Genomic DNA, 25,383 nt, shown 5'->3' with positions numbered 1-25,383 from the left:
TATACCCAGTAATGGGATCACTGGGTCAAATGGTATTTCTAGTTCTAGATCCTTGAGGAATCGCCACACTGTCTTCCACAATGGTTGAACTAGTTTACAGTCCCACCAACAGTGTAAAAGTGTTCCTGTTTCTCCACATCCTCTCCAGCACCTGTTGTTTCCTGACATTTTAATGATCGCCATTCTAACTGGTGTGAGATGGTATCTCATTGTGATTTTGATTTGCATTTCTCTGATGGCCAGTGATGATGAGCATTTTTTCACGTGTCTGTTGGCTGCATAAATGTCTTCTTTTGAGAAATATCTGTTTATATCCTTTGCCCACTTTTTGATGGGGTTGTTTGTTTTTTTCTTGTAAATTTGTTTAAGTTCTTTGTAGATTCTGGATATTAGCCCTTTGTCAGATGGGTAGATTGCAAAAATTTTTCCCATTCTGTAGGTTGCCTATTCGCTCTGATGGTAGTTTCTTTTGCTGTGCAGCAGTTCTTTAGTTTAATTAGATCCCATTTGTCTATTGTGGCTTTTGTTGCCATTGCTTTTGGTGTTTTAGTCATGAAGTCCTTGCCCATGCCTATGTCCTGAATGGTATTGCCTAGGTTTTCTTCTAGGGTTTTTATGGTTTTAGGTCTAACATTTAAGTCTTTAATCCATCTTGATTTAATTTTTGTATAAGGTGTAAGGAAGGGATGCAGTTTCAGCTTCCTTCGTATGGCTAGCCAGTTTTCCCAGCACCATTTATTAAATAGGGAATCTTTTCCCTATTTCTTGTTGTTGTCAGGTTTGTCAAAGATCAGATGGTTGTAGATGTGTGGTGTTATTTCTGAGGCCTGTGTTCTGTTCCATTGGTCTATATATCTGTTATGGTACCAGTACCATGCTGTTTTGGTTACTGTACCCTTGTAGTGTAGTTTGAAGTCAGGAAGCATGATGCCTCCAGCTTTGTTCTTTTTGCTTAGGATTGTCTTGGCAATGCAGGCTCTTTTTTGGTTCCATGTAAACTTTAAAATAGTTTTTTCCAATTCTGTGAAGAAAGTCATTGGTTGCTTGATGGGGATGGCATTGAATCTATAAATTACCTTGTGCAGTATGGCCATTTTCACAGTATTGATTCTTCCTATTCATGAGCATGGAATGCTCTATTTGTTTGTGTCCTCTTTTATTTCGTTGAGTAGTGGTTTGTAGTTCTCCTTGAAGAGGTCCTTCACATCCCTTGTAAGTTGGATTCCCAGTTATTTTATTCTCTTTGAAGCAATTGTAATGGGAGTTCACTCATGACTTGGCTCTCTGTCTGTTAATGCTGTATAGGAATGCTTGTGATTTTTGCACATTGATTTTGTATCTTGAGACTTTGCTGAAGTTGCTTATCAGTTTAAGGAGATTTTGGGCTGAGACAATGGGGTTTTTGAAATACACAATCATGTCATCTGCAAACGGACAATTTGACTTCCTCTTTTCCTAACTGAATACCCTTTCTTTCTTTCTCCTGCCTGATTGCCCTGGCCAGAACTTCCAACACTATGTCGAATAGGAGTGGTGAGAGAGGACATCCCTGTCTTGTGCCAGTTTTCAAAGGGAATGCTTCCAGTTTTTGCCCATTCAGTATGATATTGGCTGTGGGTTTCTCATAAATAGCTCTTATTATTTTGAGACATGTCCCATCAATACCTAGTTTATTGAGAGTTTTTAGTATGAAGGGCTGTTGAATTTTGTCGAAGGCCTTTTGTGCATCTATTGAGATAATCATGTGGTTTTGTCTTTGGTTCTGCTTATGTGATGGATTACATTTATTGATTTTCGTATGTTGAACGAGCCTTGCATCCCAGGGGTGAAGCCAACCTGATCACGGTGGATAAGCTTTTTGATGTGCTGCTGGATATGGTTTGCCAGTATTTTATTGAGGAGTTTCGCATCAATGTTCATCAGGGATATTGGTCTAAAATTCTCTTTTTTTTGTTGTGTCTCTGTCAGGCTTTGGTATCAGGATGATGCTGGCCTCATAAAATGAGTTAGGGAGGATTCCCTCTTTTTCTATTGATGGGAATAGTTTCAGAAGGAATAATACCAGCTCCTCTTTGTACCTCTGGTAGAATTCGGCTGTGAATTCATCTAGTCCTGGGCTTTTTTTGGTTGGTAGGCTATTATTGCCTCAATTTCAGAGCCTGTTATTGGTCTATTTAGGGATTCAGCTTCTTCCTGGTTTAGTCCTGGGAGGGTGTATGTGTCCGGGAATTTATCCATTTTTTTTTAGATTTTCTAGTTTATTTGCGTAGAGGTGTTTATAGTATTCTCTGATGGTAGTTTGTATTTCTGTGGGGTCGGTGGTGATATCCCCTTTATCATTTTTTATTGCGTCTATTTGATTCTTCTCTCTTTTCTTCTTTAGTAGTCTTGCTAGCAGTCTGTCAATTTTGTTGATCTTTTCAAAAAACCAACTTCTGGATTCATTGATTTTTTGGAGGGTTTTTTGTGTCTCTATCTCCTTCAGTTCTGCTCTGATCTTAGTTATTTTTTGCCTTCTGCTAGCTTTTGAATGTGTTTGCTATTGCTTCTCTAGATCTTTTAATTGTGATGTTAGGGTGTCGATTTTAGATCTTTCCTGCTGTCCCTTGTGGGCATTTAATGCTATAAATTTCCTCTACACACTGCTTTAAATGTGTCCCAGAGATTCTGATATGTTATGTCTTTGTTCTCAGTGGTTGCAAAGAACATCTTCATTTCTGCCTTCATTTTGTTATTTACCTAGTAGTCATTCAGGAGCAGGTTGTTCAGTTTCCATGTAGTTGTGTGGTTTTGAGTGAGTTTCTTAATCCTGAGTTCTAATTTGATTGCACTGTGGTTTGAGAGACAGTTGATTGTGATTTCTGTTCTTTTACATTTGATGAGGAGTGCTTTACTTTCAACTATATGGTCCATTTTGGAATAAGTGCAATGTGGTGCTGAGAAGAATGTACATTCTGTTGATTTGTGGTGGAGAGTTCTGTAGATGTCTGTTAGGCCCTCTTGGTGCAGAGCTGAGTTCAAGTCCTGGATATATTTGTTAACCTTCTGTCTCGTTGATCTAATATTGACAGTGGGGTGTTAAAGCCTCCCATTATTGTGTGGGAGTCTAAGTCTCTTTGTAGGTCGCCAAGGACTTGCCTTATGAGTCTGGGTGCTCCTGTATTGTGTGCATGTGTATTTAGGATAGTTAGCTCTTCTTGTTGAATTGACCCCTTTACCATTAGGTAATGGCCTTCTTTGTCTCTTTTGATCTTTGTTGGTTTAAAGTCTGTTTTATCAGAGACTAGAATTGCAACCCCTGGTGTTTTTTTGTTTTGTTTTATTTTCCATTTGTTTGGTAGATCTTCTTCCATTCTTTTATTTTGAGCCTCTATGTGCCTCTGCACGTGAGATGGGTCTCCTGAATACAGCACACTGATGGGTGTTGACTGTATCCAATTTGCCTGTCTGTATCTTTTAATTGGCATATTTAACCCATTTACACTTAAGGTTAATATTGTTATGTGTGAATTTGATCCTGTCATTATGATGTTAGTTGGTTATTTTGCTCGTTAGTTGATGCAGTTTCTTCCTAGCATCAATGTGTTTTTGCAGTGGCTGGTACTGTTTGTTCCTTTCCATGTTTAGTGCTTCCTTCAGGAGCTCTTGTAAGGCAGGCCTGGTGGTGACAAAATCTCTCAACATTTGCTTGTCCGTAAAGGATTTTATTTCTCCTTCACTGATGAAGCTTAGTTTGGCTGGATATGAAATTCTGGGTTGAAAATTCTTTTCTTTAAGAATGTTGAATATTGGCCCCCACTCTCTTCTGGCTTGTAGAGTTTCTGCTGAGAGATCTGCTGTTAGTCCAATCGGCTTCCCTTTGTGGGTAACCTGACCTTTCTCTCTGGCTGCCCTTAACATTTTTTCCTTCATTTCAACCTTGGTGAATCTGACAATTATGTGTCTTGGGGTTCCTCTTGTCGAGGAGTATCTTTGTGATGTTCTCTGTATTTCCTGAATTTGAATGTTGGCCTGCTTGCTAGGTTGGAGAAGTTCTGCTGGATAATATCCGGAAGAGTGATTTCCAACTTGGTTCCATTCTCTCCGTCACTTTCAGTTACACCAGTCAAATGTAGATTTGGTCTTTTCACATAGTCCCATATTTCTTGGAGGCTTTGTTCATTTCTTTTTGCTCTTTTTTCTCTAAACTTCTCTTCTTGCTTCATTTCATTCATTTGATCTTCAATGATACCCTTTCTTCTACTTGATCAAATCAGCTACTGAAGCTTGTGCGTCCGTCACGTAGTTCTCGTGCCATGGTTTTCAGCTCCATCACGTCATTTAAGGTCTTCTCTATGCTGTTTATTCTAGTTAGCCATTTGTCTAATCTTTTTTCAAGGTTTTCAGCTTCCTTGCAATGGATTCGAACATCCTCCTTTAGCTTGGAGAAGTTTGTTATTACCGACCTTCTGAAGTCTACTTCTGCCAACTCATCAAAGTCATTCTCCATCCAGCTTTGTTCCATTGCTGACGAGGAGCTGCAATCCTTTGGAGGAGAAGAGGTTCTCTGCTTTTTAGAATTTTCAGCTTTTCTGCTCTGGTTTCTTCCCATCTTTGTGGTTTTATGTACCTTTGGTCTTTGATGATGGTGACCTACAAATGGGGTTTTGGTGTGGATTTCCTTTTTGTTGATATTGATGCTATTCCTTTCTGTTTGTTAGTTTTCCTTCTAACGGTCAGGACCTTCAGCTGCAGGTCTGCTGCAGTTTGTTGGAGGTCCACTCCAGACCCTGTTTGCCTGGGTATCACCAGTGGAGGCTGCAGAACAGCAAATATTGCTGCCTGATCCTTTCTCTGGATGCTTCGTCTCAGAGGGGCACCCGGCTGTACGAGGTGTCAGTCGGCCCCTACTGGCAGGTGTCTCCCAGTTAGGCTACACGGTGGTCAGGTACCCACTTGAGGAGGCAGTCTGTCTGTTCTCAGAGCTCAAACTCCATGCTGGGAGAACCACTGCTCTCTTCAGAGTTGTCAGACAGGGATGTCTAAGTCTGCAGAAGCTTCTGTTGCCTTTTGTTCAGCTATGCCCCGCCCCCAGAGGTGGAGTCTACAGAGGCAGGCAGGCCTCCTTGAGCTGCAGTGGGCTCCTCCCAGTTGGAGCTTCCTGGCTGCTTTGTTTTCCTACTCAAGCCTCAGTAATGGCGGATGCCCCTCCCCCACTCCAGGCTGCTGCCTCGAAATTCGATCTTGGACTGCTGTGCTAGCTGTGAGCAAGGGTCTGTGGGCTTAGAACCCGCCGAACCAGGCGTGGGATATAATCTCCTGGTGTGTGGTTTGCTAAGACAGTTGGAAAAGCACAGTATTAGGGTGAGAGTGTACCGATTTTCCAGGTAGCATCTGTGATGGCTTCCCTTGGCTTGGAAAGGGAAATCTCCCGACCCCTTGCGCTTCCCAGGTGAGGCGATGCCCCACCCTGCTTCGGCTCATCCTCTGTGGGCTGCACCCACTTTCCAACCAGTCCCAGTCAGATGAACCAGGTACCTCAGTTGGAAATCCAGAAATCACCCATCCTCTGTGTTGATCATGCTGGGAGCTGCAGACTGGAGCTGTTCCTATTTGACCATCTTGGAATGATTTGCAGTGGTATGGATGTGGAATAATTAATGATGGAGGAGAGAGTAGGGATAATTGATTTGGAACTGTCCATGAGTAGGCAAGAGGGGATGTGATCTAGTATACAAGTGGAGAAGTTGGCTTTTGACAAGTGTGTGATAGCTCATCTTTAGCAATGAGGAAAGTCTGAGAACATGGGCAGATATAGGTGGGTGGTCAGGTTCTATCTGTTTTCTTTTTCTGAGATGAAGTCTCACTGTGTCACCCAGGCTGGAGTGCAGTGGCGTGATCTCAGCTCACTGCAACCTCCACCTCCTAGGTTCTAGTGATTCTCCTGCCTCAGCTTCCTGAGTAGCTGGGATTATAGGTGCCTGCCATGACACTCAGCTAATTTTTGTATTTTTAGTAGATATGGGGTTTCACCATGTCAGCCAGGCTGGTCTCAAACTCTTGACCTCAAGTAATCTGCCCACCTCAGCCTCCCAAAGTTCTGGGATTACAGGCGTGAGCTACTGTGCCCAGCCAATTTTCTGATTGTATCTCTATTTTCTTAGTGAGGATGAGGTTGGGGGAGATAATGTTGGAGGCTTGAAGAAAGGTATGGAATAATGCCAGGGGACTCTAAAGGCTACTTAAAATGAGTAGTCATACATTTAATGGAGGATTCTGTATGCTTTTCCAGTTACGGTCACCTGTGTAGGTGCCAGCATGGAGTAGGCAAATGGTTGGTTTTAACCAGGGTTGGGGTTTTGCCTAATGTGTTGATAATTTGATAAGGGGGCCAGGAGCTGAAGTTGTTTGTAGGTGAGTCATTATAACAATGGATTATGGAATTTAAGATGATTGTAAGGGAAATAAAGGCATGAGTGGTAGTGATGGACAGTCAAAAGGTGTTGATAGCATTAATATAGGAATCCACAAACTGCAGCCTGCAAATGTGGGCCAAGACCTGTGTTTTATGGCTCTTTGGCGTAGAATGTTTTCACATTTTCAAAGCATTCTAAAAAATAGAGAATAAGAATATGTAACAGGACCTTGTGTGGTCTGCAAAGCCTAAAATGTTTACTAGGTGGCTCTTTCGAAAAATGTTCACTGACCTGTTAATAATTAATAATTAATGGGTTATAGATCTCAGAGTTGGAGGAGGTAAACTGAGAGGTTAGTGTGGTTGGAGAACAGGATGCTTAAACCTGAGAGGGGATCAGTTATTTCTGGTTGCGAAGTTATAGGAATAGGTATCACCATAGGAGTGAATGATTGAAATAGGGAGAATGACCACATTTTTGGAGTATACCCTAAAAAATGAGTCTTTTTGTTTTGAAGACATGGTCTCACTCTATCACCCAGGCTGGAGTGCAGGGGTGTCTTCATGGCTTACTGTGACCTCATCCTGGGCTCCAGCCTTCCTCCCACCTCAGCCTCCTAAGTAGCTGGGACTACAAGTATGTACCACTGTATCCAGCTAATTTTTTTACTTTTTGTAGAGATGGGGTTTCACTGTATTGCCCAGGCTGGTCTCGAACTCCTGGGCTTAAGCGATCCGCCAGCCCCGGCCTCCCAAAGTGCTAGGATTACTGGCCTCAATCACCACACCCAGCCTAAAAACAAATCCTTAACTGACACTCCTATTGTTTTCTAGGGGGAAACTACCTCACATTTTCTTTTGCCTTTTGTCCTCAACCCTGCACCTTTACTAATGAAATGTAACAAAAGAAAAGTCAATTGTATGTTGCCACAGCTAGATTCAGAATCAATTATTTTTGCAGAGACATTTAATGGTTTTTGGAAATAGACTACAACTTCTTATTTCAGTAGGTTTTAGAGTTTACTCACTTGTATTCCATAGCATGTATTGAAAATTAAAGTAGAAATTGCAGATTTTTTAAATCTTTATACCAAATGGAGCAATACTTTATGTTTTGCTGTTTTTTGGGGATGTGTTTGATTAAGAGAATCTGAAAATGCCTTATAAAATAATAAATTCACCTGAATAAATTTGCCTTATAAGAAATTTGAGTGTTCTTTATGTAAGTATCAAATTTGTACTGTTACAATTATTTAGTATATAACAAACCATCCTAAAATTTAGTGACTTAAAATAACATTCTTTTTTCGCTCATGAAATTTGCAATTTGGCTAGGGTTTGGTGGAAACAGCTTATCTGTGTCTCACATTAGTTAGAGGTACTTTACTGAGCTAGAGGATCTACTATCAAGGTGGTTTATGCAGCTGGAAGTTGGTGCTGGCTGTTGGTTCCTCTTCAGATGGACTTCTCTCTGGGGTCACTTGAGCTTACTCTTCCCTGGTGGCAGGTTCCAAGACCAAGGAGCACAGGAGACAGAAAGTCCTGGATTCTGGCACAACTTTGTTTTCTTTATCAAAGTCAGAGTACAGTTTCAAGGAGAGGGTACACAGACACCTTCCGCTCCCGTTTGTTGAAAGGAGAATCAGAGGATTTTGGAGTCTTATTTTAAAACTACCATATGTACTTTAATATGGATAACAAAGGCATTTCTATCCCAATCCAGTTTTCATTGTTTATCTCAAATGCCACCATCACTGTAAACCCTTTGTTCATCCCATCTAGATGACTAATTTGTCAGTCCTCACTTCACTCTATAGTACTTTGTTGGCTCCCATTATATGGCATTTAGCTTGTATTAGAATATTTAGTGAGTTTGTTTTTCTTGTCTTAAAGATAGCTTGCTACCTCTATATGCAACTCTGCATCCCCTTCAATGTGCTTCAGTGTGCTTAGTGGTTGCTTAATAAATGAGTTGAAGAAAATAAAAGTAAACATTTATTTTGGCATTCTTGTATTTTTTTTTTTTTTTGAGATGGAGTCTCGCTCTGTCAGGCTGGAGTGCAATGGTGCGACCTCGGCTCACTGCAAGCTCCGCCTCCCGGGTTCATGCCCTTCTCCTGTTCTCCTGCCTTAGCCTCCCAAGTAGCTGGGACTACAGGCACCTGCCACCACGCCCAGCTAATTTTTTCTATTTTTAGTAGAGATGGGGTTTCACTGTGTTAGCCAGGATGGTCTCGATCTCCTGACCTCATGATCCACCTGCCTTGGCCTCCCAAAGTACTGGGATTACAGACATGAGCCACCGCGCCCGGCGGCATTCCTGTATTTTGTTTAAATATTATAAAATAGTAATTTACCAAATAGGATGTTGGTGAACTGCAAGTTTCATGTGGTTTAATGTTCAGATTGCCAGAAGTTAGACCAGATCAAAAATAAATCATTAAGGTGATAAAAGAAATTAAATGTTAAGACAAAGAACTGTAAAACAAAATGTATTTTTAATTTGAAAAGTAGAACAAAAGAATAAACTCATCTAAAGGCTGGCAAGTGTTATGTATTATTATTGATAGCAAGCTTTCTGCTTAAAGATAGCTCTTTTGTGTGGACTCTTGAAGTTAAGCTGAGATTCTAAATGCAGCAGGCTGACTAGCAATCTTAATTCTATCTGCAATCTTTATCTGCCTTGCATGTAACATATTTACAGAATGGACATGAAGATGGGGACATTTTTGAGAGGCCATTTTCCTGTTTTTCACAGCAAATAAGTTGGGTAATAGGCAGTTGGAAATTTAACATTGAAATGCAAGAGGAAAGTAGATTCATTTCATAGGTGTTTATTAAGCTCATACTCTTTACCAGTTACCTTTCCCACATCATGTGTCTGCAGAGATGCAGTTTCTGCGTATTAGCTTTTGATTAAAAGGGGTATACACACGTAAATAAACAGTATGCTAAGGACCAAAATGAAGGTAGGCACGAATTACAATGCATTATAACTTTTAATAATAATTTGCTATGAGAATGGGATTGAAAACGTACTCTTCAGGTAAAGGATTTACTCCATGTGCAAGGACTGGAAGAGAGAAACAACTTGGCACCTGGAGGCACTACAAATATCGCCATATCCCTGAAAAAGGAAGGTAGGATTCATATGAAGGTGAGATCAAATTATGAAGGGCTTTGTCTGCATCATTATGTAGTATAGTTCTGGAGTTCAGGACTTTATCTTATACACAACATGTAAAGTAAATGGAGGCTTTAAATTTTACGTCAAGTTAGCATTTTACAAATAATACTTTTTGTTTTGGTAACATGGAGGTTGGATTGGAGAGAATATGACTGAGCCATAGAGATCAATTAGGAATATCATCTAATATAGTTACAAGATAAAGGACTGTACTAGATAAGGTTATAGCAATAGTGTTGAGGAAAAAGAAGAGATTTAAGAGATAATTCAAGAGTAGATTGATACAGGCAATTAGATTTGGAAAGTGGGGCGGGGTTTGGGGGTGGGAGGAAGAATTAAGATGTGACCTAGGTTTTTGGTTTGGACAACTGTTTAGGTGTTAGTATGTTATGCCAGATAAAGAACATAATTGGAATACTGGTTTCTGTAGAAGATAATAAATTTACTTTTGGATCTGTTGAATGGGAGTTATAGCAAGATGCTGAGGTTCATAGGTAGTTGATTATTTCATATGGAGCTCAGGAGAAAGGTTGAGGTTATGGATATACAGATTAGAAATAATTGGGAAGCATAGGTGATTATTATTGGAAATATGAGATTGAGTGAAATTGCCCAGAGAGAGAAAATAGAGTAAGAGCACCCAAGGCAGAACTACAGGGAACATTGACATTTAAGGGTAGATGAAGAAAAAGGAGCCCAGGAAAAAGAACGAATGATCAGAGTCAAAAGTAGAGCTAGACTGGTAGTAAGCAGAAGACTGAAATGAGGCCTTTGAATTTGACAGGTTGCATAACACAGAGAATATGGGCATTTTTGTCATAAAAACTAGAATTTGAATCCTGGCTCCATCTCTTATTTTACTGTGAGAATTTTAGCAAGTTACTTAGCCACTGAACTTTGGTTTCTCCTTTTGAAAACTGGGGATAGGAGTTACCCCAAAGGATTGATGTAAATAGTAGATGAAATTAGTAAATTCGTATATAGTGCCTAGTATGGTTCCTAGCAGAAAATAGGGATTTGATAAAGAGTAGCTATGATAACACAACATTAGTAGTGGTATTATAACATTGTTGGTGACCAAAGCAATGATACTTTCAGTGGTGGGTAATACTGTGGTAGCTAAAAAGGAGCAGAAAAACCAGATTGAGTTGGGTTAAGAAGTGAAATGCAGAGAAGTTTTTTTTTTTGTTTTGTTTTTCAAAAAGCTTTGCCTCTATAGGAAGGAAGAGGTTATAAAGTCATTTTTTAGCAATAAAAAGACATTGACCTATTGAGAGTACAATTTTGGTAGCGAAATAGAGTAGAAACTGAATTTGGAGCAGCTTAGTATGAGTGAATGTGAAGAGAAGATATAATGAATATGGACTTCAGAAAAATTTGGAAGTAGAAGGAAGAGATGTCTTTATTATTTTGACTATTTAAAGGAATTACATTCAAATAAATTAAAAATTACTGAACTGAAAACAATAGAAATTTACCTGAAAATATATCCCTGTGCCCTAACTATAGTACTATAGTATAAAATTATACTATAGTATAATTTTTTCACAAGTATAAAAAGCAGAATTCACCGTAAGTCTAAGAGTTTCCACATCTGCATATGTGAATAGGCTTAAAGATTCCCTCACCCCCATTACTAAAATCCAGTTTCTGAAATTTTCTCTTGTGAGTCTTAGAACTGGACACAGTACTTCAGAAAGCCTTTGACCACTGCTAGGGAAAATATGAATGTTGCCTTTATAGTTTTGCCAACACTCTCATGTTAAGGAATTTGGAACATAGTGGGGTTTTAGTTCACGTAAGGAGCCAGAAAAAAACAATCCTGTCTAAAAGTGGGCTAAGAACATGAATAGACAGTTCTCAAAAGAAAATATACAGTTGGCCAACAAACGTGAAAAAATACTCAATGTCACTAATGATCAGGAAAATCCAAATCAAAACCAAAATGCAATACCACCTTACTCCTGCAAGAATGGCCATAATTAAAAAAATAAAAAAATAGTAGATGTTGGTGTGAGTGTGATGAACAGGGAACACTTCTACACTGCTGGTGGGAATGTAAACTAGTACAACCATTCTGGAAAACAGTATGGAGATTTCCTTAAAAAATAAAAGTAGAACTACCATTTGATCCAGCAATCCCACTACGGGGTTTCTACCCAGAGGAAAACAAGTCATTATACGAAAAAGATACTGCACACACATGTTTATAGTAGCACAATTTACAATCACAAAAACGTGGAAGCAACCCAAATGCCGTCAACCAATGAGTAAATAAAGAAACTGTGATATATATATATGTGTATATATATAGTATTCATATATATTTTATTTTTGTATTCATATATATATATATATATATATATGAATGAATGATGGAATACTACTCAGCCATAAAAAGGAATGAATTAACAGCATTCGCAGTGACCTGGATGAGATTTGGAGACTATTATTCTAAGTGAAGTAACTCAGGAATGGAAAACCAAACATCGTATGTTCTCACTCATAAGTGAGAGCTAAGCTATGAGGGTGCAAAGGCATAAGAATGACACAGTGGACTTTGGGGACTCAGGGGAAAGAACGGGAAGGGGATGGGAATAAAAGACTACAAGTAGGGTGTAGTGTATACTGTTTGGGTGATGGGTGCACCAAAATCTTACAAATCACCACTAAAGAACTTACTTATATAACCGCCTGTTCCTCAATAACCTATGGAAATAATAAAGGAACTGGTACTATTAGCTAGATGAAAATCCAGGCCTCCTAATTATTGTATGGTGTTCTTCCTACTGCAGCTTGATAATAGAACAAAGACAAAACCTTCTAGCAGCATAAAAAAAGTATTTAAAAAATCTGATAATTAAGGGATGAGTATTATAAAACATCCCAATATTATTTAATAGCAAACTAGAGTTATACATTTAAGTTTTTATATAAATTGTGAATTTATACATTTAAACGACTTCACAGATAACTTTAGGGAAACATTTAATGTGTAAATTAGTATCTATATATTTTAAATAATTGCCTTAGAAATTCTAGGTTGTTTAGTTTTTGATTTATTATAATCGTTGGAACCTTTAGATGTGCACTATTTCTGCTAATAGTTATTGCCTGTTAAGTACTTCGCATGTGCTTTGGCTGAGTTCTTTGTCTTGATTTTCTCATTTAATCTTTACAACAACCATAAGAGGTAAGTATTCACATTATGAGAAAGCTGCACTGAGTGATGTCATCAACTTGGAAAAGGTGGCATACACATCTAATAAACAGGGTGGAGCTAAAATTACGATCATTTGATCCCAGAGTCTTTGCTTTGCACAGCTATGCTGTTTTATCATTAATTTAAGCTTCTGTTTAATATAGTAGTTTAAAAAATATATCATTTGGGTTCTATTTGCTTCATTTTTAATTGATATATAATTGTACATATTTTTGGGGTTACATACTTGCATACAATTTATAATGATTAAATCAAGGTAATTGGGATATCCATCACCTCTAGCATTTATCTTATGTTGAGAACATTCCAATTCTTCTCTTCTAGCTATTTTGAATGGCACATTATTGTTAATTGTAGTCACCCTACTGTACTATCAAACACTAGTTCTTATTCCTCCTATCTAACTATATTTTGTACCCACTAACCAAACTAACTTTATTCATAACTCTTAATAACCTCTTTGAAAAGAGGTTGGTAATGGGTCTGTTTACTTCATTTTGAATTTAAACCTAATATAGGCATGTCATCATCCTCAGTGACTGTGATTTTTGTTGGATCATTGATCATTGATGAGGGTGTTAAAACATACTCCAGTTGAGAATTAACCTTATGGCATGCTGCTTATGATTTTTTTGCCAGATTCATGTGGAATGCTTGGTGGCTCTTTTGGGGGCTTTGGGGGCTTTGTATCTTACAATTGAGGCAGGAAATGTGGAATATATCTAATATGACTATTTTGTTGAGTACTGGAAACTTTTTAGAGTAATTAATACAAAACTTTGTGAATCACAAGTAGTTAAAAGGAGATAAATCTGAGGTATTTTAAATTGAGACTACCAGAATATTTTATAATATTTTGCCAAATATAGATTTGGTACCTTGTTGTTATTTTAAACTATTGAAGATATTGTAACCTTTGTTACTTGCTTTTCCTTTGAAAATTATGAAACTACATTTTCTCCCTTTTGTGACTCTGCTGTACATTTTCCCCCTTTGCCTAAGTTTAGATTTATAATTATTAAGGGACGTCTCTTTTATGGAATGCTTGACATGGTGTTCTTTGTTAGCCAGTCACCTTTCAGTGGTGTACTAGTGACAGTAAAAGCATTCAGGTAATTTTCACTGGCTAAATGTACATTTAGAGGAAGTAGTCTCAAGTCTTCATGAAGAGGAAGGATAATAGCTGCTTTTATATAGTCTAATAAATGCTAAACTTTTATTTATCTGGGAAAAATGCCGCTTTTTGAGTTATGCTTTACCTGAAAGTTGGCTGAAAAATGATTTACAGTATTTGATACCTTATTTTCAAATGAGCAGTTTTTTTTTTTTTTTTGTTTTTTTTTTTTTTTTTTGAGGCGGAGTCTTGCTCTGTCGCCCAGGCTGGAGTGCAGTGGCACTATCTCGGCTCACTGCAAGCTCCGCCTCCTGGGTTCACGCCATTCTCCTGCCTCAGCCTCCCGAGTAGCTGGGACTACAGGCGCCTGCCACCACGCCTGGCTAATTTTTTTGTATTTTTAGTAGAGATGGGCTTTCACCGTGTTAGCCAGGATGGTCTCGATCTCCTGACCTCGTGATCCACCCATCTCGGCCTCCCAAAGTGCTGGGATTACAGGCTTGAGCCACCGCGCCCGGCCCAAATAAGCAGTTTAAATTATCAAATCCTAATATGATTTTATTGATCTCAGTACATTTTGCAGCATTTAACAGCTTTCCTAATGTGCAACCACCTATTAAGGTGCTCCTTGTGAGTAAAAAATAAAGTTAGCAGCTAATTTGCAGATATTAGGATATGATTTGTTCAGGTGAAAGCTGAAATTTTCTACATAATTTGCATGGAAAGTAGCAAAATATAAAGATGCTTCCATTTTTATAATGATACTATGCTTATAATTTATTATTGCCATGGCTTGGTTAAAGATTAAATTGTGAACCAATGGAAAATTAGTTGGTCCCAGTAATTTTAGCTAAAATCATTTGAAAATACTTAGTTGTGCACAAAAACTGTCATCTGAAGTAAGTATTCATTAAATGTGAGCTATCAGTTTACATACATTATCATATTTAATTCTCATAACAATTATATTACTTAATAATATTATCCTAATTTTACAGATAAAATAATGGGTTTGTCAAAGTTAAGTAACCCATCTGAAGTCATGTAGCCAGCGCCAGGATTCCAGCCAAATCTTTTTGACTTCAGGACCCCGGTTCTTAGCTAGTAGACTAGATTGGGATGAACTAAGATCTGATGCTAGACCTGTACTTTCAATTGCAATGAACTTTCATGAAAATCTTTAACTGTCAAGTAGAGTCCAAGTGTTTTGCTTCTGGACCTATGTATTTTTACTATTTATGCCAATTAAAAATAACTCATTTAGTTTCAGCTCACTAATTCAGGATTTGTGATAATTTAATGTGGTAGGTAGAATTGAAAAAGTATAAAGGCTTCTTTATGTGAAATCTTACCACTGACATTCAAGTAAAATATTGGTGGGAATGGAGAATAGTAGAATTTAATTTTATGTTACTGAGTACAAGTCATGAAACTTTTTTTGTAAAGAGCCAGATAGTAAATATAGTTAAATGGCCTTGAGAGCCATATGGTCTCTGTTGCAAGGACTCTACTCTTCTAAAGCAGTCATAGACAATATGTAAACAAAAGAACTGGCCTGTGTTCTAATAAAACTACAAAAGCAGGCAGCAGCCTGGATTTGGCATGTTTGCTGACCCCTGTTACAGAGAATCTTGTAATTTCTGTAACTATAAGCTTAAGATTTATTAATGATGAAACATTGTTTATATGGAGTAGGTCTGTTGAATGTTTTGGCCAAAACAAATTTGCCAAAAGGATAGCAATACCATAAAGGAGAATGGAAATGGTACCTCCTAATAGTAAAAATACTTTTTCAGCGTTTCTTTGACTACTTAGATTAATTACTTTGATAATTCCAGAATATACTTATTCACTTATCTCTTAGTTTTTAGTTTTTTAAATCTTGAAAAACAAATCTGCAATTTGGAGTTTTCACTAATTCTGATAAACTTTCTTTCCTTTATCATAATTAGGAAGATTACTGTAAAAAGACTTGACACATAATTAGGTTATTTTATTTTACTGAATTTGTTTTGAAAAGTGGTATCAGTAGCTACACTTAGATCACGGCTTGTTGTGTAAACATGTACAGTTGAACTGTAAGTTCAGAAATAGAGTACTTTGTTTTCATGTCACATATTATAGATTTCTTATTATAAGTAATTTTGACACTACAATGCCTTTTGGGGCTGTAACATTTTAATAAATATAAATTGTTTGTGATATTGGCTAATATGGTATATTGGAAATTAAGTCTAGTATGTACTTACTCTTCTCAGAGATTCGTCAGCGAACTGCAGCTCAAAGAAACCTTTCTCCAACACCAGCAAGCCCTAACCAGGGCCCTCCTCCACAAGTTCCAGTATCTCCTGGACCACCAAAGGACAGTTCTGCCCCTGGTGGACCCCCAGAAAGGACTGTTACTCCAGCCCTCCCATCAAATGTGTTACCAAGACATCTTGGATCCCCTGCTACTTCAGTGCCTGGAATGGGTAAACAGAGCACTTAATGTTATTTACAGTTTATATTGTTTTCTCTGGTTACCAATAAAATGGGCCATTTTCAGATGGTATGGAAATGGCATTTCATTTGGAAATAGCAGAGCAGTTATCTGATTAAGCAGGAGTTCCATATTCAATTAGCCATAACTCTTTACAGCTGGCACCTTGCGATACTGAAACCTATTTCTCGAGCTCATTTAACTGTTATGGCTTCTTTGTTTAAATGGCAATAAAACTTTGTATTATTCTGTAGCCAACAGTACAGCATATCTTTTTATATTCAACTTTAAAATGCCTCCAGATTTATATAAAATGGGGATAGAAGAAAACACTTTTGGAATGTAGTGATGTTTTTTGCTAAACTCCATACATATATTTTTAAACAAGACAACATATTTCAGGAATAATACTCCTGTATTATGGTATACTTTTGTTAATGTGGGCTAGTAGATTTTTTTTAAGGCATAGAACCTTAGTATTTTCTGATAGATATTTTATAAAGCTCTAAAATGAACATATTGTCTTTATTTTATTTCATAGATTATCTCTTTTCACTGTGGTGGATCTCTAGGGGAAGATCCCATTCTGAAGTGTAATAGACTATATAGTACCCTGCAGTTTCTTTTGGAGTGTGATTGGGGCATGGAAGTCCACTGCTTTAGCACAGATCACGTTGTTTTACATAGATTTCCATGTCATATTGTTGTATATGATAGTAAATTATTTGTTTTTAATTATTTAATTCTAATGTAGATTAATTTGTTATTTCATGACTAATTACTAATATATAATTAATAATGATTTTGAGGCTAGGCAGTAGCTGATATCAGGTAATCAGAGTATTTGTGTAGTAAAATCATTAAAAAATGGAAATGTTACATAGTACAGTAGATGTTTTTCCTGTTTTCCTTCACAAATGCAGCATGAGATTTTAGAAGACTAAAAAACTTCCTCATTTATTAACAAATTAAGAATACTGACTATAAATGAAATGTATACAAATCTTAAAAGTTTTAAAGTAGTTATGTAAAACAATACTTTTAAATTTGACATATAATGACAATACTTAAGGCAGCCATATATTTTATGCAATTGAGAAAAGTTAAATTGATTGAAAATTAATGTTTCTGTTGTTATCTGGTTGATTTGAGATACCCATGATTTGTAAATTAAAATTCCTGGTTGTTTAATGAAATAACATTTTTGGGTGCCAATGTATGGATTATATACCTTTGTATATCTAATTTATTTTAAGCAAAAAGTTTAGCAACATATATAGGAATAAAAACTGTATTGCACATGTAAGAATAGGGCTATAGAAGGAATAATAGCCTAGAGTTTATGATCATGTAAATATAACATGTTTTACTAAAGTTTTTAATTAGTTTCTGTGTGAAAGACTGTGTTTAAATTGTACATTGCCAAAAATGTGAATGAGTTAAATAATTTATTATAAAGAAGATTAATACTTAATTTTTTCTTTATGCCATATTTGTGGAAGAGAATCAATTTAATGTGTATTACCACAGAGCTCCCATATGTTTGAAAATTAATAACCAGCAGGTACTTGATAATTTGCCAAGCTGTGTAAAAATGACCAGTATTCCTACAATGATTGCTTTTGATGTTTGTATTAATTACCATTGTCTATAACAGCATGAATATAAAGATGCATGTGCAAGAGGTTTAAGACATTTTTATGAAATCTGTTATTTCATGTATCCAGATTCTTTTGTGGATATGTTCACTTTAAATATGTAGAAGTAAAATACTCTAGCAAAAGTTAAGTTGGCTTAAATGCTTTCCAAATCTAATTTGGCTTGCTTATTCAATCAAGCTGAAAATTTGATAATGAGGGATGACCATGTCTGGATTCAAGTTTATTTTCTGATGATAATAATTGAATGTTGTTAGCACAAGTAAACCAGTAACTTAGCTGATGGAATCTTTTTTTTTTTTTTGAGACGGAGTCTTGTTCTGTCGTCCAGATTGGAGTGCAGTGTCGTGGATCTTGGCTCACTGCAACCTCTGCCTCATGGGTTCAAGCAGTTCTCCTGCCTCAGCCTGCTGAGTAGCTGGGATTACAGGCGGGCGCCACCAGGCCTGGCTAATTTTTTAATTTTTAGTAGGAGTTTCGCCGTATTGGCCAGGCTGTTCTCAAACTCCTGACCTCAGGTGATCTGCCCACTTTGGCCTCCCAAAGTGCTGGGATTACAGGTGTGAGCCACTGCGCCCTGCCAGTGATGGAATCTTAAAAGTGTATTTGAAAGCTGGGTGCAGTGGCTCACGCCTGTAATCCCAGCACTTTGGGAGGCTGAGACGGGCCGATCACCTGAGGTCAGGAGTTCGAGACCAGCCTGACTAACACGGTGAAACTTCATCTCTACTAAAAATACAAAAATTATCCAGGCCTTGTGGCCGGTGCCTGTAATCCCAGCTACTTGGGAGGCTGAGGCAGGAGATTCGCTGGAACCCAGGAGGTGGAGGTTGCGGTGAGCTGAGATCATGCCACTGTACTCCAGCCTGGGCGACAGAGTGAGACTCCGTCTCAAAAAAAAAAAAAAAAAAAAAGTGTACTTGATTTCTAATACTAAGAACTTGGTCTGGAACCTGACTTTTATTTACTAATAGCTATAATTTTGACATCAGTTGCCCTTTTATAGATGGTAATAGCCTTTAAGTTTGTGATTATTTACAAATCAAATTTCCTTTTTATTCCTTTAAATTATAGGAATTTAGTATAATGTATTGCTATCCTAAAGCCATCTTGAATACTTGAAAGATTTTGTCACAGCCATTTTGAAACCTTTGTATCCCTATATTGCAGGGCGTCTTCCAATAGGGTTCCATTTTGTTTCAGAGTCTTCTATGAAGTCTCCATGTAAACCTCCATTGCTGCCCACCTTATGATGTTCATTCTGTCTTATTTTACAAAGGCAAACATCACATTTTGTCACTTTCTTCTCAGTGCCTTCTGTGTGTTGTTTCAATTCAGAGTATCTCCTGCAAATAGTTCTCTTTCAGTTTTCAGAGGTTATAGGGTTACAATTCATAACGTTTGAATGTGTAACTCTTTATTTTTATTATTTTTGTATAAAATAATTAAATTTTATGTGTTATTCCTCCACTCCCCACTCACTATTAGTCTCTTATGATATTGTCTAATTTATTACATGAACACAGTATATTTCAATTCACTTATTTAGGTCATTAATTTCTTTCAGCAATGTTTTGTACTGTTTGGTGTATAGATTTTGCACATTTTTTGGTTAAATTCACATCTAATTATTTCATATTTTTAATGCATTTGTAAATGGTATTGTTTTATTAACTATTTCCAATTGGTTATTGCTAGTATATAGAAATACAATTGATTTTTGTGTATTGCTCTTGTATCCTATAACCTTGATAAACTAATTTATTGGCTCTAGATAGTATAACGTTTTTGTAGATTATGTAGTATTTTCTACATAGCCACATTGTCTGAATAAAGATAATTCTACTTCTTCCTTTCCAATCTGGTTTTCTTTTATTTATTTTTCTTACCTTATTATATGAGCTATAACCTTCAGTACAGTGTTAATAGACGTGCTAGGAGTGGACATCCTTGCCTTTTTGTTGATCTTATGGGAAAAGTAATTATTCTTTCACAGTTTAGCATGATGTTAGCTCTAGGGTTTTTTGTTTTAATAAATACTCCTTATCGGCTTGAAGTGCCCATCTATTCTTAGTTAGCTGAAGGTTTTCTTTTAAATCAGTAATAGATTGTGGATTTTTTCAAATGCTGTTTCTGCAGCTATTGAGATGTTTTTATTGGACTTTGTTTCTTTGTTTTAATGCCTGTTCATATAGTGAATTACATTGATTTTTAAATGTTAAACTAACTTGCTTTCCTGGAATAAATCTCACTTGATCATGATGAATTATCTTATATGCATATTGTTGGCTTTGATTTGCTAATATTTTGTTAAAAATGTTTATATCAGTACTCATTAGGAATATTGGTCTGTGGGTTTTTTTTGTTTATTTTTTCCTTGTCATATCTTTTTCTGGTTTTGGTATCAGAGTTATGTCCGTTTCATTTCATAACATTATGAGTAAGTATTCCCTATTCAATTTTCTGGACAATTTGTGTAGAATTGGTATTATTTCTTCCTTAATTTAAATGTTTCCTTAATTTTAAAGATTTGACCAGTTGAAGCATCTGGGCCAGTTTTTTTTGTTTTGTTTTGTTTTTTTCCTGAGAGAAAAAGTTTGTTTTTTTTTTTTAACTAAAAATTCAATTTCTTTAAGAAAAACTATGACAAATATCACACATGAACATAGATGCAAAAATTCCTAACAAAATTTTAACAAATAATTATTTTTATCTTCTTGAGTGAACTTTAGTAGTTTGGTAGTCTTTCAAGGAATTTGTCCATTTTATCTAACCTGTAGAATTTATTGGCATTAAGTTGCTCATAATATTCCCTAATTATTCTTTTAATGTTTTTACAATCCAGAATTATGCTATTTTTCTCATTTCTGATGTTAATAGTTTGTATCTTTTTTTCCCTGATTAGTCTGGCTAGAGGTTAACAATTGATCTTTCCAAAGAACCAGCTTTTCTTTATTATTTTTGTATTTTCTATTGTATTAATTTCCTCTCTGATCTTTATTATTTCTTTTATTCTGTACTTTGGGTTTCATTTGCTCTTCTTTTATCGTTTCTTAATATGGAAGCTGAAATTATGGATTTTAGTCCTATCTTCTTTTGTAATATAGGTGTTTAATATTATAAATTTTCTTCTCAGTATTGCTTTAGCTGCGTATCATAAATTTTGATTTTTTTTCCATTTTCATTCAGTTCAAAATACTTTCTAATTTTCCTTTTTTCTTTGAATCCTGGGTTATTCAAATGTATGTTATTTAGTCACCAGATATTTGGAGATTTTTCAGATGTTTATCTGCTGCTGATTTCTAATTTAATTCTATTGTTAGAAAGCATACATTGTGTTATTTAAATCTTCTTATGTGTATTGATACTTGTTTTATGTCCGAGAATGCCATGTATTGGTAAATGTTTTATATTTACCTGAAAGAACATATATTCATGGGTGATTGGTCCCAGGATCACCCAGGGATACTGTAATGCATAGATGCTCAAATCTCTTAAAAGAAATGGCATGGTATTTGCATATAATCTATACATAACCTTCCATATACTTTAAATCATCTCTAGATTACATATAATGCATAATAGAGTGCAGTCAGTTATCTTTTAAGGTGATTTAAATAATAAAAAGTCATATATTTACCCACATGATAACTGTTTTAGATTCTTTATTCCTTTGTGTAGATCTTGCTTTCCATGTGCTATCACTTTCCTTCTGCCTGAAGGACTTCTTTTTAACATTTCTTGTATTGTTGTTCTTCTAGTGATGAATTCTTTCAGTTTTGTATATCTGAAAAAGTCTTCATTTAAAAAAGATGTTCATACTGGATATAGAATTTTTGACAGTTTTTTTTCTTTCAGAACTTTACACATACTGTTTCATCGTTTTCTGACTTGAGTCTTTTCTGATGAGAAGTCTGCTGTCATTGTTATCTTTTTCTCTGTACAGAATGTATTTTTTTTGGTTGTTTTTAAGATTTCTCTCTCTCTTTTTTTTTTTTTTTTTTTTTTTTTTTTGAGACAGAGTATTGCTCTGTTGCCCAGGCTGGAGTGTAGTGGCACAATCTCAGCCCACTGCAACCTCCACTTCCCAGGTTCAAGCAATTCTCCTGCCTCAGCCTCTTGAGTAGCTGGGACTACAGGCACGTGTCACCACGCCCAGCTAATTTTTGTATTAGTAGAGATGGGGTTTCACCATGTTGGCCAGGATGGTTTCTGTCTCTTGACCTTGTGATCTGTCCATCTTGGCCTCCCAAGGTGCTGGGATTACAGGCATGAACCACCGTATGCAGTCAAGATTTTTCTCTTTATTATTGGTTTTAAGCAATTTGTTCATGCACTGTGTTGGAGCAAAATTATGTTTCTTGTATTTGGGATTTGTTGATATTTTTGAATCTGTGGGTTTATAGCTTTAATCAAATTTGGAAAATATGCATTATTTAAATAGTTTTGTCTTTTTCTTCATTTCTCTCCTCTTCTTGATGGACTCCAGTTATATATATATATATATGTATTAGGCTGCTTGAGATTGTTCTGTGGTCTTGCTGTCACCCAGGCTGGAGTGCAGTGGTACGATCATGGCTTACTGCAGCCTCCACCTCGCGGGTTCAAGCAGTCCTTCTACCTCTGCCTCCTGAGTAGCTGGGACTACAGGTGCATGCCACCACACCTAGCTAATTTTTGTATTTTTTTTTTGTAGAAATGGGGCTTCCTCATATTGCCCAGACTGGTCTTGAACACCTGAGCTCAAGTGATCTGTCTACCTCGACCTCTCAAAGGCTGGTCTTGAACACCTGAGCTCAAGTGATCTGTCTACCTCGACCTCTCAAAGTGCTGGAATAACAGGCATGAGCCACTGCACCTGGGTATCATTTAGTATGGTTTCTATTGCTATGTCTTAAAGTTCACAAGTTTTTTTGTGTACAGTGTCTAAACTGTTGTACATATAATCTGGATTTTTTTATACTAGACATTGTAGTTTTTATCTGTAGAAGTTCAATTTTGTTTTAAGTTTTAAGTTTTTTTATGTCTACTTAGCATACCGAATCTTTAGATTCTCAAACATAGGAAATATAGTCATCAGAATTGTCTTAATATTTGTCTACTAATTAAGTCATTTTCATGATTTCTGGGTCAATTTTGATTGATTTTTCTTATTGGTGATATTTTCCTGCTTATTGGCATGTCTAGTAATTTTTAATCTGATGCCAGAGATTGTGAATTTTACCTTATTGAATGCTGGGTTTTAAAAATTCCTATACAGTACTCTTCTGAATACTTTACCTAATGGCCTGTGTGTTAGGAGGTTTGTCCACTCTGATTGGAAATGAGCAATATTCTTGGCCCTGTATAAACGCTGTTTCGTTTCACCTTTTTGAGTAGTCTTTTTCCTCCATCCTCAGATAGTTTTCTCACGTGCATACACCAGTCAGTACTCTGCTGAATTCTCCAGTAGACCCTCTGCAGATCTTTGTTGTTGTTTCTCTGTGCCTTCTCTCCTGCTTGGTACCCTTTCTTGTGAACTCGATATGCCTTGACCTCCTTAGAATTCTGGCTTTGTCTCCTCAACTATGAGAGCCTGCTACACTTCACCTGGGTTTACTTTCACTGCCAAGTGGAAACTATAGGCAATAAGCTGGGGCAGTTGTAGGGCATGTTTTGTTTTTAGTCTTCTCAGGGAACAATAACATACATTGCTTGATATCCAGTGTCTTTAAAACTGTTACTTCATATGTTTTGCACAGTATTTTAGTTGTTTTAGGTGGGATGTTAAATCTGACTCCTGTTACTCTATTATGGCCTGAAATGGAAGTCCCCTGATTTACTATTATGTAGGCTTTTAAGAGTTGGAGCACTTAAAAAAATCAGTTTGTACAGAACTAAGCATAATTTTATTTGCTAGTAGTTATGTAGGAATCTACTACAGAATCTACTAGCAAAGGTAGTTCTAATATAGCACATATTTAAATTTATTTTTGTAGTACTGTATTATTAATGAAAACTTGAATGTTCTTCAGAGATTTATAAGAATTAATATTTTGCTATTTTGTTAAAACCTTTTAAAAGTTCTAACAAGCATGGGTAGTTCTTGGTAATGGAATTAAACTTTATGTATATTTCATGTATATAAATTTTGTATGTATTTATTTATTTAATAGGTCTTCATCCTCCAGGTCCACCTTTAGCAAGACCTATTCTCCCCCGAGAACGAGGTGCTTTGGATAGAATTGTTGAATATCTGGTTGGTGATGGTCCACAAAACAGGTAATATTTACTGGGGTGGTAGATAAATGAAAGTGAAAACAGGATGTGTGTGTGTGCACACACTAGGTGTTCTACAGTTTTGTGGCACCTATTTTCTGACTTCATAGCATAATGGAATATTTTATAGCTCTGCAAAAGAGTACATATTCAATTATTTCACAGTAGAAGTTTTGACAACATAGTCTGGGTTAAATCCATTTTGAAAAAATATTAACTCTGCTATAACTTTTAGAGAAACTAGATTATTTCATTGAAACTTTTAAACTTAAAGAGCAAAAACATAATGCAACTCTGATAGGTTCTAAGAAATGGAGCTTTATAGGTATCAGTACTGGACTTGGTGATAGTAGTACTTTTAACGTTAAGAGCAATTTGCATGTATTTAGTACTTAGCAGTTCTCAAAATGCTTTTCCAATTCTTAAAATAACTCTAGAAGATCGTATGATATGTACAGAGCAATTGTCAAAGTATAGATTTTTAAAAAATTCATAGGGTAGTAGATGTTTGACAGCTCTCCTAATTAATATTATTTTAAAAAAGGAATCAGAATTTAATGTTTATGTAATGAATTGTATGTTATTCAAAATAGAATGACATTTGATATAGTGAAGTATTCGTTGAGTATATCCACAGAGGACTGAGAAAGTATATAAATAGAAAATGAGGAAGATGTTTAGTGTAACTGGGAAAGGTATAAGAATCATGTATAGAAATTAATCTTTGGGTTGTACTAAACAAAATTAAATATGTCTATTTGCTGCAAGACTTCTCAGGTTTTCATAATGTTCATTGTGAATCTCTAAGAGGGCTCCAACTTTTCCAGCCTTATCACAGATTTGGAGGCTTTCATCCCCAGCACTATACTTTGGGAAACACCAAAATTTAAGTGTTCAGTTGTCAAATATGTTTCTGCTAACTTAGTAAAGATGTATTCATTTAACTGTTGCTTAGTTTATTTTAAATTTGATGTATAAATTATATTTTTAAATGCTTGAAATTTGGGCTTTGGTTAATTTTGACTTTTGTTTAATGAATATTGTTTGTGGTTTACTAAGTCTCATATAAT

The 25,383-nt window shown here is 36.2% G+C and overlaps 1 protein-coding gene across 1 annotated transcript in view; it reads left to right on the top strand.

Annotated features, from left to right (window-relative positions):
• The window catches only part of LNPK (lunapark, ER junction formation factor), a 77,966-nt gene that overhangs the window by 43,215 nt on the left and 9,368 nt on the right, over positions 1-25,383 (top strand). Inside the window, exons 9-10 of the mRNA XM_007965421.3 lie at positions 16,177-16,389; positions 24,211-24,316. Coding sequence (XP_007963612.3) covers positions 16,177-16,389; positions 24,211-24,316 — 319 coding nt within the window. The remainder of the gene's footprint in view (positions 1-16,176; positions 16,390-24,210; positions 24,317-25,383) is intronic.

The sequence above is a fragment of the Chlorocebus sabaeus genome, chromosome 10, assembly GCF_047675955.1.
Source record: "Chlorocebus sabaeus isolate Y175 chromosome 10, mChlSab1.0.hap1, whole genome shotgun sequence".
Lineage (NCBI taxonomy): Eukaryota > Metazoa > Chordata > Mammalia > Primates > Cercopithecidae > Chlorocebus > Chlorocebus sabaeus.
Note: the sequence above shows the minus strand (reverse complement) of the source record. Positions and strands in the feature narration are given on the sequence as shown.